The 15,250-nt window shown below is 46.3% G+C and overlaps 1 protein-coding gene across 1 annotated transcript in view; it reads left to right on the plus strand.

Annotated features, from left to right (window-relative positions):
- Positions 1-14,932, plus strand: part of MAML1 (mastermind like transcriptional coactivator 1) — a 48,312-nt gene extending 33,380 nt beyond the window's left edge. The window contains 5 exon segments of the mRNA XM_007465517.1: positions 6,603-8,015; positions 10,262-10,501; positions 12,001-12,097; positions 13,954-14,448; positions 14,451-14,932. Coding sequence (XP_007465579.1) covers positions 6,603-8,015; positions 10,262-10,501; positions 12,001-12,097; positions 13,954-14,448; positions 14,451-14,932 — 2,727 coding nt within the window.
- The last annotated feature ends 318 nt before the right edge of the window (positions 14,933-15,250 follow it).

Genomic DNA, 15,250 nt, shown 5'->3' on the forward strand with positions numbered 1-15,250 from the left:
CATAAGGAACATTGATGAGAGACCCACCCCTGTCTTAAACAGCCACATCTGTTTGTTAATTCAGAGTGGGAGAACTCTCATTTGGGGGAGTTTTACCACAAAGCACACTGGAATTTCATTGGTGGGTGGTGGAAGTAGAGACTAGGTGAGGGACTGTCCTCACTAAGTGAGATCTAGTGGGTGGCTGGGTACAGTGTACTGATTTGGTGTCCATAAGGTGTGGCAACTCCAGCTTGACTCACCGTTGATATCCTGGGGCCCCTCTCCCAGAGTAAAAGATGATGGGTTAGGAGGCTAGGGTAGGAGTCAGGACTGACTGGGTGAGCATGCAAGGCCTCCAGTTTACCATCAAGCATGAAGTATTCTTCAACAAAACCCCCTTGTGGAGGAAATGAGCACCAGATCACATTATCCCGGAACTGAATTCTGAAACCCTGTGCATCAGGAGACCATTAGGTAGTTACAACAGAAACCTCTGAGCTGAGTACCCAGAAGTACCAGATACACTGAGGGCAAGCACAAGGACAGCCAGTCTTGTATGCTTTATAGCTCTTACTGTGTTTGTTCTTAAATAATTTATAATCAGTTCAGACCATTTTCCCATCTGTTATAAATTCCTGGAGATCAGGTTCCATGGTTTACTCATCTTTGTCTTCCTCTGCAGTGCCCTGCACATATCAGGCACTCCAGCGAATGCTCAAGACTCAAAAATCTGCCAGAGCCACCGTATTCCACACTTCCCAAGCCCACCTACATCATTCCAGTTAAATTTTGTGCACAGTTGAGAAAATGACCTGGCGTTTCCTTTGGCTAAAAGCAATTGGTATTGCAAAATTACGTTGTTACTTTGGAACTTGTCTGCAGCTGTTTGCATGTGGATATTGAAAGAGGACGTGGTGGCTTTTATAACTGTTATGGCAAAGAAGGATTCTGTTTCTAATCTGGGACAATCAGCTGACTCATCAGGTGCGTTGACCTCTTAGGTGTCCATCTTCCCCCTTAGGAAAATAGAAAACTGAGCTCCCAGGTTTACAGAGAGCCCAAACCTGACACTGAGGAACAAATGATTTTCAAAAAAAAAAAAAGAAATAATAGAAAGAATAACCCCCCCTAAAATTAGCAAATCATTTTTATTTCCTTGTGACGGACTAAATGGGTATGAATTTACCTTCCCAGAAGGAAACTTTTAAAACAAAGTATCTTATAAAGGGTACATTTTAGGATTATGGTTCCTTTCCCCCTCTCACCCCTAGGTGGCAGCAGGAAGCAGAAAAACCTACATGAAAGTAAAGCACACATGTCCTTGTGTTGTAGGGGCTGTGTTCTTAATTTTGTTTTGTTTTGTTTTAATATTTATTTATTTATTTGGCTGTGCCAGGTCTTAGTTGCAGCACGCAGGATCTTTGTTGCGGCAAGCGGGATCTTTAGTTGTGGCACGTGAACTCTTAGTTGTGGCATGTGGGATCTAGTTCCCTGACCAGGGATCCATCCTGGGCCCCCTGCATTGGGAGCATGGTGTCTTAGCCATTGGACCACCGGGGAAGTCCCAGTATTTCTTTTTTAATTGAGGTATAGTTGATTTACAGTGTTGTGTTAATTACTGCTGTACAGCAAAGTGATTCAGTTATACATATATATATATATATATATATATATATATACATTCTTTTTTTATATATTTTCCATTATGGTTTATCATAAGATAGTAAATATAGTTCTCTGCGCTATACCTTGCTTATCCGTTCTGTATATAAAACCTTACATCTGCTAACCCCAACCTCCCACTCCAACCCCTCTCCGCTGGCAACCACCAGTCTGTTCTCTATGTCCGTGATTCTGTTTATTTCATAGATAAGTTCATTTGTGTCGTATTTTAGATTCCACATATAAGTGATATATCATGGTATTTGTCTTTCTCTTTCTGGCTTACGTTACTTAGTATGATAATCTCTAGTTGCATCCATGTTGCTGCTAATGGCATTATTTCCTTCTTTCCTATGGCTGAGTAGTATTCCATTGTATATATGTACCACATCTTCTTTATCCATTCATCTGTCAGTGGACATTTAGGTTGTTTCCAGGTCTTGGCTGTTGTGAATAGTGCTGCTGTGAACATACTGGTGCATGTATCTTTTTGAATTATAGTTTTGTCTGGGTATATACCCAGGAGTGGGATTGCTGGATCATATGGTAATTCTATTTTTAGTTTCTTGAGGAACCTCCATACTGTTTTCCACAGTGGCTGCACTAACTGACATCCCCACCAACAGTATAGGAGGGTTCCCTTTTCTCCACACCCTCTCCAACATTTATTTTATTTTTTAAAGGGTGTTGTGGTTTTTTTGATAAATTTATTTTATTTTTGGCTGAGTTGGGTCTAAGTTGCTGCACGTGGGCTTTCTCTAGTTGCGGCGAGTGGGGGCTACTCTTTGTTGCGGTGTGTGAGCCTCTCATTGCGGCGGCCTCTCTTTGTTTCGGAGCATGGGCTCTAGGCACAAGGGCTTCAGTAATTGTGTCGTGCAGGCCCAGTAGTTGTGCACAGGCTTAGTTGCTCCGCAGCATGTGGGATCTTCCCGGACCAGGGCTTGAACCCGTGTCCCCTGCATTGGCAGGTGGATTCCCAGCCACTGCACCACCAGGGAAGCCCTCCAGCATTTATTGTTTGTAGATCTTTTGACGATGGCCATTCTGACCGGTGTAAGGTGATAGATACCTCATTGTAGTTTTGATTTGCATTTGCCTGATAATTAGCCATGTTGAGCATCTTTTCATATGCCTATTGGCCATCTGTATGTCTTCTTCGGAGAAATGTCTATTTAGGTCTTCTGCCCTTTTTTTTTTTTTTTTTTTTTTTTTGCGGTTCGCGGGCCTCTCACTGTTGTGGCCTCTCCCGTTGCGGAGCACAGGCTCTGGACGCGCAGGCTCAGCGGCCACGGCTCACGGGCCCAGCCACTCCGTGGCATGCGGGATCCTCCCGGACCGGGGCATGAACCCGCGTCCCCCACATCGGCAGGCGGACTCCCAACCACTGTGCCACCAGGGAAGCCCTTCTGCCCAGTTTTTGATTGGGTTGTTTGATTTTTTTGTTGTCGAGTTGTATGAGCTGTCTGTATATTTTGGAAATTAAGCCCTTGTCAGTCTCATCGTTTGCAAATATTTTCTCCCATTCCATAGGTTGTCTTTTCATTTTGTCGATGGTTTCCTTTGTTGTGCAAAAGCTTGAAGGTTCATTAGGTCCTGTTTGGTTTTTGTGTTTGGTTTGGTTTATATTTCTGTTACCTTGGGAGACTGACCTAAGAAAACATTGGTACGATTCATGTCAGAGAATGTCTTGCCTGTGATCTCTTCTAGGATTTTTATGGTGTCATGTCTTACATTTAAGTCTTTAAGCCATTTTGAGTTTATTTTTGTGTATGGTGAGAAGGTGTGTTCTAACTTCATTGATATACATGCAGCTGTCCAACTTTCCCAACATCAGTTGCTAAAGAGGCTGTCTTTTTCCCATTGTATATTCTTACCTCCTTTGTTGAAAATTAATTGATTGTAGGTGTGTAGGTTTATTTCTGGACCCTCTGTTCCACTGATCCGTATGTCTGTTTTTGTGCCAATACCACATTGTTTTGATTACTATAGCTTTGTAGTATTGTCTGAAGTCTGGAAGCCTCCAGCTTTGTTTTTTTTCCTCAGTGTTGCTTTGACAATTCTGGGTCTTTTATGGTTCCATATGAATTTTAAGATTATTTGTTCTAGGGACTTCCCTGGTGGTCCAGCGGTAAAGCATCTGCCTTACAATGCAGGGGACATGGGTTTGATCCCTGTTCAGGGAACTGAGATACCACATGCTGTGGGGCAACTAAGCCCATGTGCCACAACTACTGAGCTCACATGCTTCAACTAGAGAGCCTGCGTGCTGCAAACTACAGAGCCCACACGCCCTGGAACCCACGTGCCACAACTAGAGAAGAGAAAACCCACATGCCACAACTAGATAGAGAAGCCCACGTACTGCAATGAAGAGTCCATGTGCTGCAATGAAGATCCCACATGCCGCAACCAAGACCCAACTTAAGCCAAAAATAAATTAAATAAATCTTTAAAAAATGTTTTAAAAAAGATTATTCTAGTTCTGTGAAAAATGTCATGGGTAATTTGATAGGGATTGCATTAAATCTGTCGATTGCTTTGGGTAGTATGGCCATTTTAACGTATTAAGTCTTCCAATCCAAGAGCATGGGATATCTTTCCATTTCTTTGAATCATCTTCAGTTTCCTTTATTAATGTTTTATAGTTCTCAGTGTATGTCTTTCACCTCCTTGGTCAGGTTTATTCCTAAGTATTTTATTGTTGGGGGTGCGATTTTAAAAGGTATTGTGTTTTTTTTACATTCCTTTTCTGATATTTCATTGTTGGTGTAAAGAAATGCAACTGATTGCTGTATGTTAGTCTTGTATCCTGCTACTTTGCTGAATTCGTTTATCAGTTCTAGTAGTTTTTGTGTGGAGTATTTAGGGTTTTCTATGTATGGTATCATATCATCTGCATATAATGACAATTTTACCTTTTCTCTTGCAATTTGAATACCTTTTATTTCTTTTTCTTGTCTGATTTCTGTGGCTAGGACTTCCAGTACTGTGTTGAATAGAAGAGGTGAGAGTGAGCATCCTTGTCTTGTTCTAGAATTTAGCAGGAAGGCTTTCAGCTTTTCACCACAGAATATTATATTGGCTGTGGGTTTGTCATAAATTTATTATCTTGAGATATGTTCCCTCTATACGTAGGGGCTGTGTTCTTGAGTTGAGTCCTAGGATCATGTTTTGCTTATACTTCTGCCCTACAGTTCCATTTATTGAGCATTCCTAACCTTTTCTGAGCTAACTTAAGTACCCAGATATGCATTTAAAGAAATACTTAGCCAGGATTTATAGAACACTGTGCAGTCAGCTTTAACAGTTAAGAAATAAGAAAATCTCGAAGGAGAGGGAATGGAACATTAAAATTGGAACTCAGAGACTGATAAAATTGCCCTCCTTGTTTTCTTGCTCATTACACATTTGTGTCTACAGGTAGTTTGCTGCTGAGAGCTGGTGCCCTTGGCCCCCTCCTTCCCTCCACCCCCCACCCAGCGGGTCAGGTACTTCTGTGCTCAGCCTCCTGGGGTGGATGTGGTGGGTCATTGTGGCCCTTCTCTGCAGCAGAAGAAAGCAGCACAGAGTGTCCTGTGCTACTCTCTGATTCCTCTGAAATCTGCTTATCTTTAATAATGAAAGCTGTTAATTGGAATGTTGTAAATAGCACAGTATAAACGCTTAGGGCCAGTGGTTGCGGGGGAGGTTGGAATTGAGAGTGGGGGATAAAGGACAAAAATGTAACAGAAGTAAACATAGGAAAGGAGCAGACATGTATAGAGGCTGAGTGCAGGTGCCTCTGTTAGTGGAAGAGTTGTGTCCTGGTAGCTGAAAACGAGGCTGGGAAATAACGGAAAGATACCCCCTCTTCTCTTCCCTGTCATTTTCTCTCCATGAAACTCATGCCCTTGAACTCTCAGAGTGCTTATTGCTCTATGGCTTGCATATGGTGTTTGTCTTATTCTGTAGCCATGTCCATGTATGTCCCACATCCTAGAAGACTGGAAGCCCATGAAGAGCAGGGACCACCTCATTTGTCTTGATATCCCCACAGCACTTGTCCCTGACACACGGTAGACTCTTAATAAGGTTAGTTGAACAAATCCAGTTGAGGAGAACATGGGGAAGTAAGTAACTGCCAGACAGACATGACTGTGTTCAAATTAATGGTCTTGTTAAGAAGTGGTAGGGTTTGGGAGGGCTGGTGACTGGGTGCAGGGGATTAGAAGATGCTCACGGTTGGTGGGGAGCAGAGTGGGACAAAAGCCAAAAGGCAGAGGCCTGTAAGGCATATGAGGAAGCAGCCTAGCCTGGAGAGAAGGGGTGGAGCCAGGCAAGGGCACCTAGAAAGATGAGGAAGGGCATGAAAATGCCTGTGCATCAAGATGGAGGCCTGGAGCTTGTGATCAGCCCCCAACAAGGCCTGAAAAAGAGCCTATACTAGCCCAGTCTCCTTTAGCTGAAGGCAACAGAAATCCAAGTTAAACCAGCTTAAACACAAGGAGGAATTTATTGGTTCCCATAAGTGAAAAGTCCAGGGGGATGGCTGGTCTAGTGTATAACCTAGATCCGGGTTGCAAATGATGTCCTCAAGAATGTATATGTATCCTTTGGCTCTTTCTCATTAGCTCCATTCTCAGTCACACCCTCAGATTAGACGACTGTGGGCTGCATCAGGCTTATGTCCTGCAAAAAGAGCTGCAAGAGTCCAGGGACTGACGCATTGACTGCAGCCGGATTACTTTCCCACAGCTGAGCTAGTCTTCACTCAGGCAAGGCCACAGGAGAGGAAGAGGCAGAGACAACCCTGGAGGGGGAATGGGGGTGTGTTCCCAGAAGTGAGGGTTGTAAACTGGGAAAGCAAAATCGGCAGGAGAGCACTGCAGGGATACAGGCCCCTGGTTTAAGTCACCATGAGAAGCAGACGGGCCTCATACGTGGTGTATATATAAGTCACTCTTTTTCTTGTTTTTCAGCATCTCCATGATACAGTGAAGAGGAATCTCGATAGTGCCACATCCCCTCAGAATGGTGATCAGCAGAATGGCTATGGAGACTTCTTTCCTGGGCATAAGAAGACCCGCCGGGAGGCCCCTCTGGGAGTTGCCGTCTCTTCCAATGGCCTGCCTCCAGCCTCCCCCCTTGGTCAGCCTGACAAGCCTGGCACAGAGGCCCTACAGGCCAGCGGGAAGCACTCACTGGGGCTGGACTCCATCAACAAGAAGCGTCTGGCAGACTCAAGCCTCCACTTGAATGGAGGCAGCAACCCCAGTGAGTCATTTCCCCTGAGCCTGAATAAAGAACTGAAGCAGGAGCCCGTGGACGACCTGCCTTGCATGATCACAGGGGCCGGAGGCTCCATATCTCAAAGCAACCTCATGCCTGACCTCAACCTTAATGAGCAGGAGTGGAAGGAGCTCATCGAGGAGCTGAACAGGTCAGTGCCTGATGAAGACATGAAGGATCTATTTAATGAGGACTTTGAAGAGAAGAAGGATCCAGAGTCTTCTGGTTCTGCCACACAGACCCCCTTGGCACAGGACATTAATATTAAAACAGAATTCTCTCCAGCAGCCTTTGAACAAGAACAGTTAGGCTCTCCACAAGTGAGGGCTGGGTCTGCAGGACAGACCTTTATGGGGCCTTCATCTGGCCCTGTGAGCACAGATTCACCCAGCCTAGGGGGCTCTCAGCCCCTGTTCCACACCTCTGGTCAGCCTGGGGTGGACAATCCCAGTCCCAACCTGATGTCAGCATCAGCCCAAGCCCAGAATGCACAAAGAGCCCTCTCCAGTGTGGTGTTGCCTAGCCAGGGCCCAGGCGGGAGCTCAGAGCTGTCCTCTGCCCACCAACTCCAGCAGATCGCTGCCAAGCAGAAGCGTGAGCAGATGCTCCAGAACCCACAGCAGGCTGCCCCAGCACCAGCTCCAGGCCAGATGTCCACGTGGCAGCAGACAGGCCCCTCCCACAGTCCCTTAAATGTCCCTTATTCCATGGAAAAACCTGCCAGCCCTCCCGGTTACAAGCAAGACTTCACTAGCTCCAAACTGCTCATGATACCCAGTGTGAACAAGAGCTCCCCTCGTCCAGGAGGCCCCTACCTCCAGCCCAGCCATGTGAACCTGCTGAGTCACCAGCCATCAAGTAACTTGAATCAGAATCCCGTGGCTAACCAAGGATCCGTGCTGGACTACGGCAACACCAAACCCCTTTCTCACTACAAAGCAGACTGTGGGCAAGGCGGCCCTGGGGCTGGCCAGAGCAAGCCGGCCCTGATGGCTTATCTTCCCCAGCAGCTGTCTCATCTGAACAACGAGCAGAACTCCTTATTTCTAATGAAACCAAAGCCAGGAAATTTGCCCTTCCGATCACTGGTTCCACCTAGCCAGGTGAGCACAGGGCTTTACTCTGTTACTCTGCATCCACATCCATCCTAGTGTGGTTACCAGGTCCCAGGTAGTTGTGGAACAAAGGGAGGGAAGGAGCTGGTACTTTCGTCCTTTGACTCCCTTGGGAGTGAAAATTGACCAAGCAAACAAGGGTTGATTCTTAATAAACAAAAATAGGGTAAAATTCCCTAGTGTAACTTGGTTTTAACTGTATACCCATTTGAGGAATCCCCTGCACTTGGTCTAGTGTCTCTTTCATGCCATACAACTTAAGTTATTTGTGGCAAGATCACACTTAATGTCCTTAGAGGCTCTGCTTTTTTTTTTTTAATACCACTTTTCAGACATGTGTGTTCAAAATACCATAAATTTTAGTAAGCTTATAACATTTAGGTGAGTGCTGCTTCCTAACAGGTTATTTAGTCAAGACACTCAAGCCTGGCAGAATCACATGGCTTTGTAGGGTGGAGAATGGTCAAGTACCATTCTATGATGATCATTATTTGCATTTCTACTCACATTCAAATATGTTCTAAAATGTCTCCCCACTGGAAGCCTTCTCATGGCTAGGGCTTGTATAGTAAACAAACACAGAGTGTTCCCAGACTTCCTCCAAGTTAGCACTTGCTTTTCTTACTCCACAGTGTGTCCTGGATTGTCTTCTATATCTATAGAAGACATATATATTTAGATCCATTGATACTTTTTAACACTTGTGTGACAATAGTTGTGTCACATGCAGTTGGGTGTATTGCATTGCCTCCTTTCTTTGACTACTGTAAGCCTGCAGTCTATTTGTAGCACACTCTAAAATGTTTAAAAACTCAATGCTAGTAATACCATGAGGAAATTGGCATGTTCAGATAGTAGTGAGGGTGTGTAAATGGGCACAATGCTTTTGGAAAGTAATTTGACATTTTGTATTTTTCATAAGCCATAAAAATGTTCATAAGCATTGACACATTATATACCCCCGCAAGAAATAATCCGAAAAAAGGAAGAAAGTTACATACAAGATATTAATTGCATGATTATTTCTAATAGCCAAAAACTGGAAGCAGTCTAAGCATCTGTCAGCAGAAGAATGCATGTGTAAACATTCATACTTCTAATTATTTCAGCCACTAAACTGCTACACAGCCACTGAGAGCATCCTAAAGAAAGAGCGGCACAGTGATGTCTGCCATTTCAGTAGTACTTTGCACCTCACAAGGCACTCTTGTAGTCCATAAGCTTCTGGTGATTGGAATGAGGAGATTACTTCAGAATCTGTCTACTCTAAGATTAGAATCTTGTAAAAAGATTAAATGTACAAATGAGGGACTTCCCTGGTGGTCCAGTGGTTAAGACTCCACACTCCCAAAGCAGGGGGCCCAGGTTTGAACCCTTGTCAGGGAACTAGATCCCACATGCCCCAACTAAGACCTGGTGCAGCCAAATACATACATACATACATATACATACATACATACATACAAATAAATAAGGACTGGGTAAAAGCTCAAAAAGTTGAATTTGTTCAAATGACAATTGCTTTTTGCCTTTTTCCTGTATGAGTTAAAATTTTTCCTTTTCTTTTAAAGGTAAGTAATGATGTTGGGGTAATATTGTGGTAACCTTTGACATGACTCTCACTTTAGGTCCAGGTATTAATAGAGAATATCCATTAAAATTCTCATTGGTACTCAGTATTTTTTGAGCATAAGTATCTGACAAAAGTCAAGCAGTCTCTTCCCAGGAAAATGCTGTACACATGTGGACAAACCATATAATTTCAGGAGGTTCAGGGACAGCCCTGCCACCAGGGGCCCAAGGTTTGCACACTCAGAATGTAGTATCTCCATCAACCAGAGCCCCTCAGAAGTTCCTCCTCTGGGGGCCTATCCACACCCATGCATTCCAGTAAGGGAGCATTTATAAGCTACAGTTGCCACTGGAACTATGTATACAAATATACGAGCTTAAATGTAAAATCACACCTTTGCCACTGGTGAATCATAGGAAACAAACCTAACATGCAGCTAGTGACTGTTCATTGCCATGCCTGGATACTCAGGTGTTAGTGCTATTGGTCTCCAGCCCCGCCCTGGAGGGTGGTTTCACTGGAGTCACCTGCAGGGAAGAAGAGGCTTCAAGAGAGAGCCTTGAGCCAGGCTTTCACTGGATGCAGCTCATCTTCTCTGATCAGGGCTTATAGTCTTCAGTGTGTCCCACCTGACTTGAGACCCCCTTTTCTGTGTCGACAGGACCAGAACCCTCCCAGCGTCCCTGTACCAACCCAGGCTGCCAGTGTGGGGACTCAGCCACCGGCCGTGTCCGTGGCCAGCACTCACAGTAGCACCTCCTTTCTCAGTAACCAGCAGCAGGCAGCTGTAATGAAGCAGCATCAGTTGCTTTTGGACCAACAGAAACAGAGGGAGCAGCAACAAAAGCATTTGCAACAACAACAGTTTTTGCAAAGGCAACAGCACCTTCTGGCAGAACAGGTAAAGGAAAAGGTGGAAGAAAACCCCACCATCCCTTCCCATGTTTGCCTGCCTCCCAAGTCACTGCAGTGGCTACAAGCTCCAGTGTGTATGTATGTGGATTTGTGATTGTTTTTATGCCCGGTATTAAGAGTACTCCTGGAAACAGGAGAGTGACGATTCTCAGACAGTGGTAGCCTGTGTCAGAGCAGCTTTATGTCACTTAGTGGGGATTAATGAAGGCCGAATCTGTGGCTAAAACTGTATGTGTTAGGAACATTTTTCCATGTCCCTTGTCAGCAGCTACCAAAGCACTGAGCTCACTTGGTCCACCAGTTTGCTATGGGATCCAGCTTTTTTGTAGAGGTAGAGATTGCTATAAGGCAGAACATAAAGCAGGGAAATGAAGACATCCCTGAGGTCCTGGGGTTCAAGAATCAGGACTGACAAGCCCCCTCCCAGTCCTGCAGTTCACCCACTTGGTCACCAAATGTAGTGTTCAGGAACCAAGGTTATAGGAGTTCTCAGGATTTTAAGTTACATCCTTAAGATGTAAGAGAACTAGCTACCCAGAGAATAAAGTTGATTGAGGATGACTTTAAAGCCCACATTAATGCCTCAATTCTGCCATTTTTAAAATAACAGCTTTATTGGGATGTAATTCACATGACATACAATCCACCCATTTAAAGTGTATTATTCAGATAGTTTTTAGTTTATTCATAGAGTTATGCAAACCTTCACCACAGCCACTTTTAGAACATTACCTAAAAGAAACCCTGTACCCATTAATAGTTGTTCCCCCATCTTCCCAAGCCTAGGGAACCACTAATCTACTTTTTATCTCTATAGATTTACCTATTCTGGACATTTCATATAAATGCATTCAAGATTCAACCATATTGTAGCATGTATCCATACTTCACTCCTTTCTGTGGCTGAATAATATTCCATTATATGAATATGCTGCGTTTTATTTATCTGTTCATCAGTTTATAGACGTTTGGGTTGTTTCCCCTTTCTGTGGACGTAGGTTTTCTGTCCTCTTGAGTATACACCCAGGGATGGAATTGTTGGGTCATGTGGTAACTCTTTAGTTTAACCTTTTGAGAAACTGCCAGACTGTTTTCCAAAGCAGCTGCACCGTTTTACGTTCCCACAGCAGTGCGTGAGGGGGCCAGTTTCTCCACATCCTTGACACACTTATCTGTCTTTTTGATTCTAGCCATCCTAGTAGGTGTGAAGTGGTATCTATCTCATTGTGGCTTTGATTTGCATTTCCCTGGTCTGCCATTCTTTTTTCTTTTAACTGATACATCACCTTTTTTTTTTTTTAAATCATTGCCCCATCCTTCTGTCTCATACTACAATTTATTAAGAGCCCCCCAAATGAGATTATGAGCATTATCTCCATAGGAGTCCCTCTGAGTAACAAACTTGGACAGTTTACTTTTCTCTAATCGCTTTGTTTTTGTTTTACGTGGATCTTGTAATTTTCTGTTGTTCTTGGCATTTTCTAGGAGAAGCAACAGTTTCAGCGCCATCTGACCCGCCCGCCACCCCAGTACCAAGACCCAACACAGAGCACCTTCCCACAGCAGGTTGGACAGTTCACAGGTGAGGAGTGTCTGAGGCAGTGGAGTGGGGCAGGGGAAGGCAGGCACTGGACAGAGCAGGTAGTCTGTTCCACTCATGCTGAGTTCCTGCTATCTGCCCAGTTTTATGCTATAGATGCTAAATGGATGTATATGCTCCTGTAACTCCATTCTGCATAAGGATCCTAGCGTTCTGGTTACTCTACAGGTCAGGAGAAGAAAGTCATAGAGGCAGACTACTTTGGCTAAGTGCTTTGGCTGGGTCCCTGGCTGTATAATCTTTTGAGGCAAAATCATCTGTAGTTGGAAGATATCTTATCAATAGGAAGGGGCTTCTGTAATTCTTAAGAAAGTTCTTTGCTTCTAGCATTATGTGTCTGTTCAAAAAACGACCGTCTCCTATTTTCCAGATAAGGAGAGACTTAATGCACTTGTATGGCCTTTTGCTTCTTTTCTTTCTTCCTGTCTGCTCATACTGGTGTCACGGATGGCAGTTTCGGCAGCAGACAGTTGACCAGAAAGGGGCAGGAAGCATTCTGAGGTCTCAGCTGTCATGTGAGAGAACCTGACCGCCATTGCTCAGGCTGTTGCTCCAGAATAGAGAGAGATTTCAGTTGACAGATGCCGTAAAATCTAGGCCATACCTGCCTTCCTAGCTCTTGGAATATCTTCGAAACCTGTGCTTCTCTTGGTCAGAGATTCTCGTTATAAAGTGTCCCAGAGAAGTTGACCACAGCTGTGCATTCCAGAGGAGACTTAAGTGGGTTTTTGTTGTTGTTGTTGTTGTTTTGCGGTATGCAGGCCTCTCACTGTTGGCCTCTCGCGTTGCGGAGCACAGGCTCCGGACGCGCAGGCCCAGCGGCCATGGCTCACGGGCCCAGCCGCTCCGCGGCATGTGTCATCTTCCTGGGCACGAACCCATGTCCCCTGCATCGGCAGGCGGACTCTCAACCACTGCACCACCAGGGAAGCCCTTAAGTGGGGTTTTATGCTTTGCTAACAGGGACCAGGGGTTGAAGTCTGTGGGCATCTCAGAAGCCTGGGTCTTGGCCAGCTTTCCTGCCTTCATCCCATCTGATGTTGTTGTGGGCTATCAGTGGTAGAGAAGTGGACTGTTTGAGCATTTCCCTTTTGTCTTCAACTCAGTTTTTAGTTAGGTGCTGATGGAGAGAGGAAGAGGAGAAACAAAGTGTACTCAGTTATGACCAACCCCTGAACAATCGCTCACCTACCCACAAAAAATCATCTCAGTCAGGGCTGTCACCATGCATCCACTGCTTAAGACAGAGTCCCAAATAGCAAGTTCACTGAGGATAGGACCTCTCTGTCCCATTCCGTGCTGTCTCCCCAGCACAGAACCTACCACAGAGCAGGTGCTCAGTAAATATCTTCTGATTTCAGTCCAGACTCCTTCCTCCGTTCACCACCCTGCAGTGCCACACCGTGTGGGCCTCATCTAAGTGATCCTGACAGTCCCTGCCGAGCTAGGTCTAAACCAGAGTCACAGTCCAGTTACCCTTTGGCTTTGCAACCCTGTCCCCTCCTATGGTGGCTGGCGGCAGCTCTTCTGAATCTGGCCGGGGCCATCTCTTCCTTTTATCTCTAGATACTCTCCCCACATTCTAGCCATAGAGTTTGCCCCTTCCTCTGTGCCTGTCTCAATCTCCTTTTTGCTCCAGACCGGCCTCCATTCCACCCTGTGGGAAACCTTTGCCCCCAAGGCTCTCTTTGAGGTTCCACTGATCATGAGGTATCTGGTGTTCTGATTTTGCCTTTCAGGCCTGTGGGATAGCAGCTGCAGCTTGGGTCTTGGAGGTATCTCCATAGTGGCGGTGAAGAAATGCTAGCTTAGTTGACAGAATTTTCTCTGTCTTCTAGGGTCCTCTTCTGCCATGCCTGGCATGAACAACTTGGGTCCATCTAACTCCAGCTGTCCTCGAGTGTTCCCTCAGGCCGGGAATCTGATGCCAATGGGTCCTGGACACACTTCGGTTTCCTCTCTCCCTTCAAGCTCAGGCCAGCAGGACCGGGGTGTGGCTCAGTTCACTGGCTCGCAAAGCATGCCACAGGGCAGCCTCTATGGCATGGCTTCTGGTATGACCCAGAGAGTTGCCCAGCCCCCACCACAGGCCACCAATGGACATGCCCACATTCCACGGCAGACTGGTGTGGGCCCGAACACCTCGGTTTCAGCTGCCTATGGGCAGAACTCTCTGGGGAACTCGGGTATCTCCCAACAGCACAATAAGGGGACCCTGAACTCTGGTTTAACTAAGCCACAGGTCCCAAGGGTATCGGCAGCCATGGGAGGCCAGAATTCCACATGGCAACATCAGGGAATGCCGGACCTGAGTGGCCAGACCCCAGGAACAACTGTGTAAGCCCCTTCACTGCAGCTTCCAGTTTCCACATGCAGCAGGCCCACCTGAAAATGTCCAGCCCGCAGTTCTCCCAGGCGATGCCCAGCAGGCCTATGGCCCCCATGAGCTCAGCAGCTGCAGCAGGGTCCATGCTGCCCCCTGTGAGCACACAGCAGAGGACCAGTGCCCCTGCCCCAGCACCTCCCCAGGGAGCCCCACAGCAGGGCTTGCCGGGTCTGAGCCCAGCTGGGCCTGAGCTGGGGGCCTTCAGCCAGAGCCCCGCCCCAACAGTGGGTGGCCGGGCAGGGCTACACTGCGCCCAAGCCTACCCTGTGCGGACCGCAGGCCAAGAACTGCCCTTTGCCTACAGTGGGCAGCCAGGTAGCAGCGGGCTGGCCAGCATGGCCGGAGACGCCGACCTGATCGACTCCCTGCTGAAGAACAGGACTTCGGAGGAGTGGATGAATGATTTGGACGACCTTCTAGGGCCTCAGTAACAGGAGGATTTGTGGTGTTTTCAGTGTTCATACAGCCTATATTTTTCTTCTCAAATTCAAGAAAGAGCAACTACTTTGGACCAAAAGCCCACAGCCCGGGGAGCTGGGCAGGTAGAGCTAGAGCCATGGGGCTGAGGCCTGGTCCTCCCAGGCTCTGTGGGGCCCAGGGCTCCCAGCCAGCAGTTGTGGTGTGTTGGGCTGGCCCCACCCCATCTGCTGGCATTGTTATCTGGTGTTGGGACAGCAGGACAGGGTTCTGCAGGTGGTTTTCTATCCAAATGACCAAAAAACCAACAGTGAAACCCCACGATGTCAGGC

Source organism: Lipotes vexillifer, unplaced genomic scaffold (assembly GCF_000442215.2).
Source record: "Lipotes vexillifer unplaced genomic scaffold, Lipotes_vexillifer_v1.1 scaffold613, whole genome shotgun sequence".
Classification (NCBI taxonomy): domain Eukaryota; kingdom Metazoa; phylum Chordata; class Mammalia; order Artiodactyla; family Lipotidae; genus Lipotes; species Lipotes vexillifer.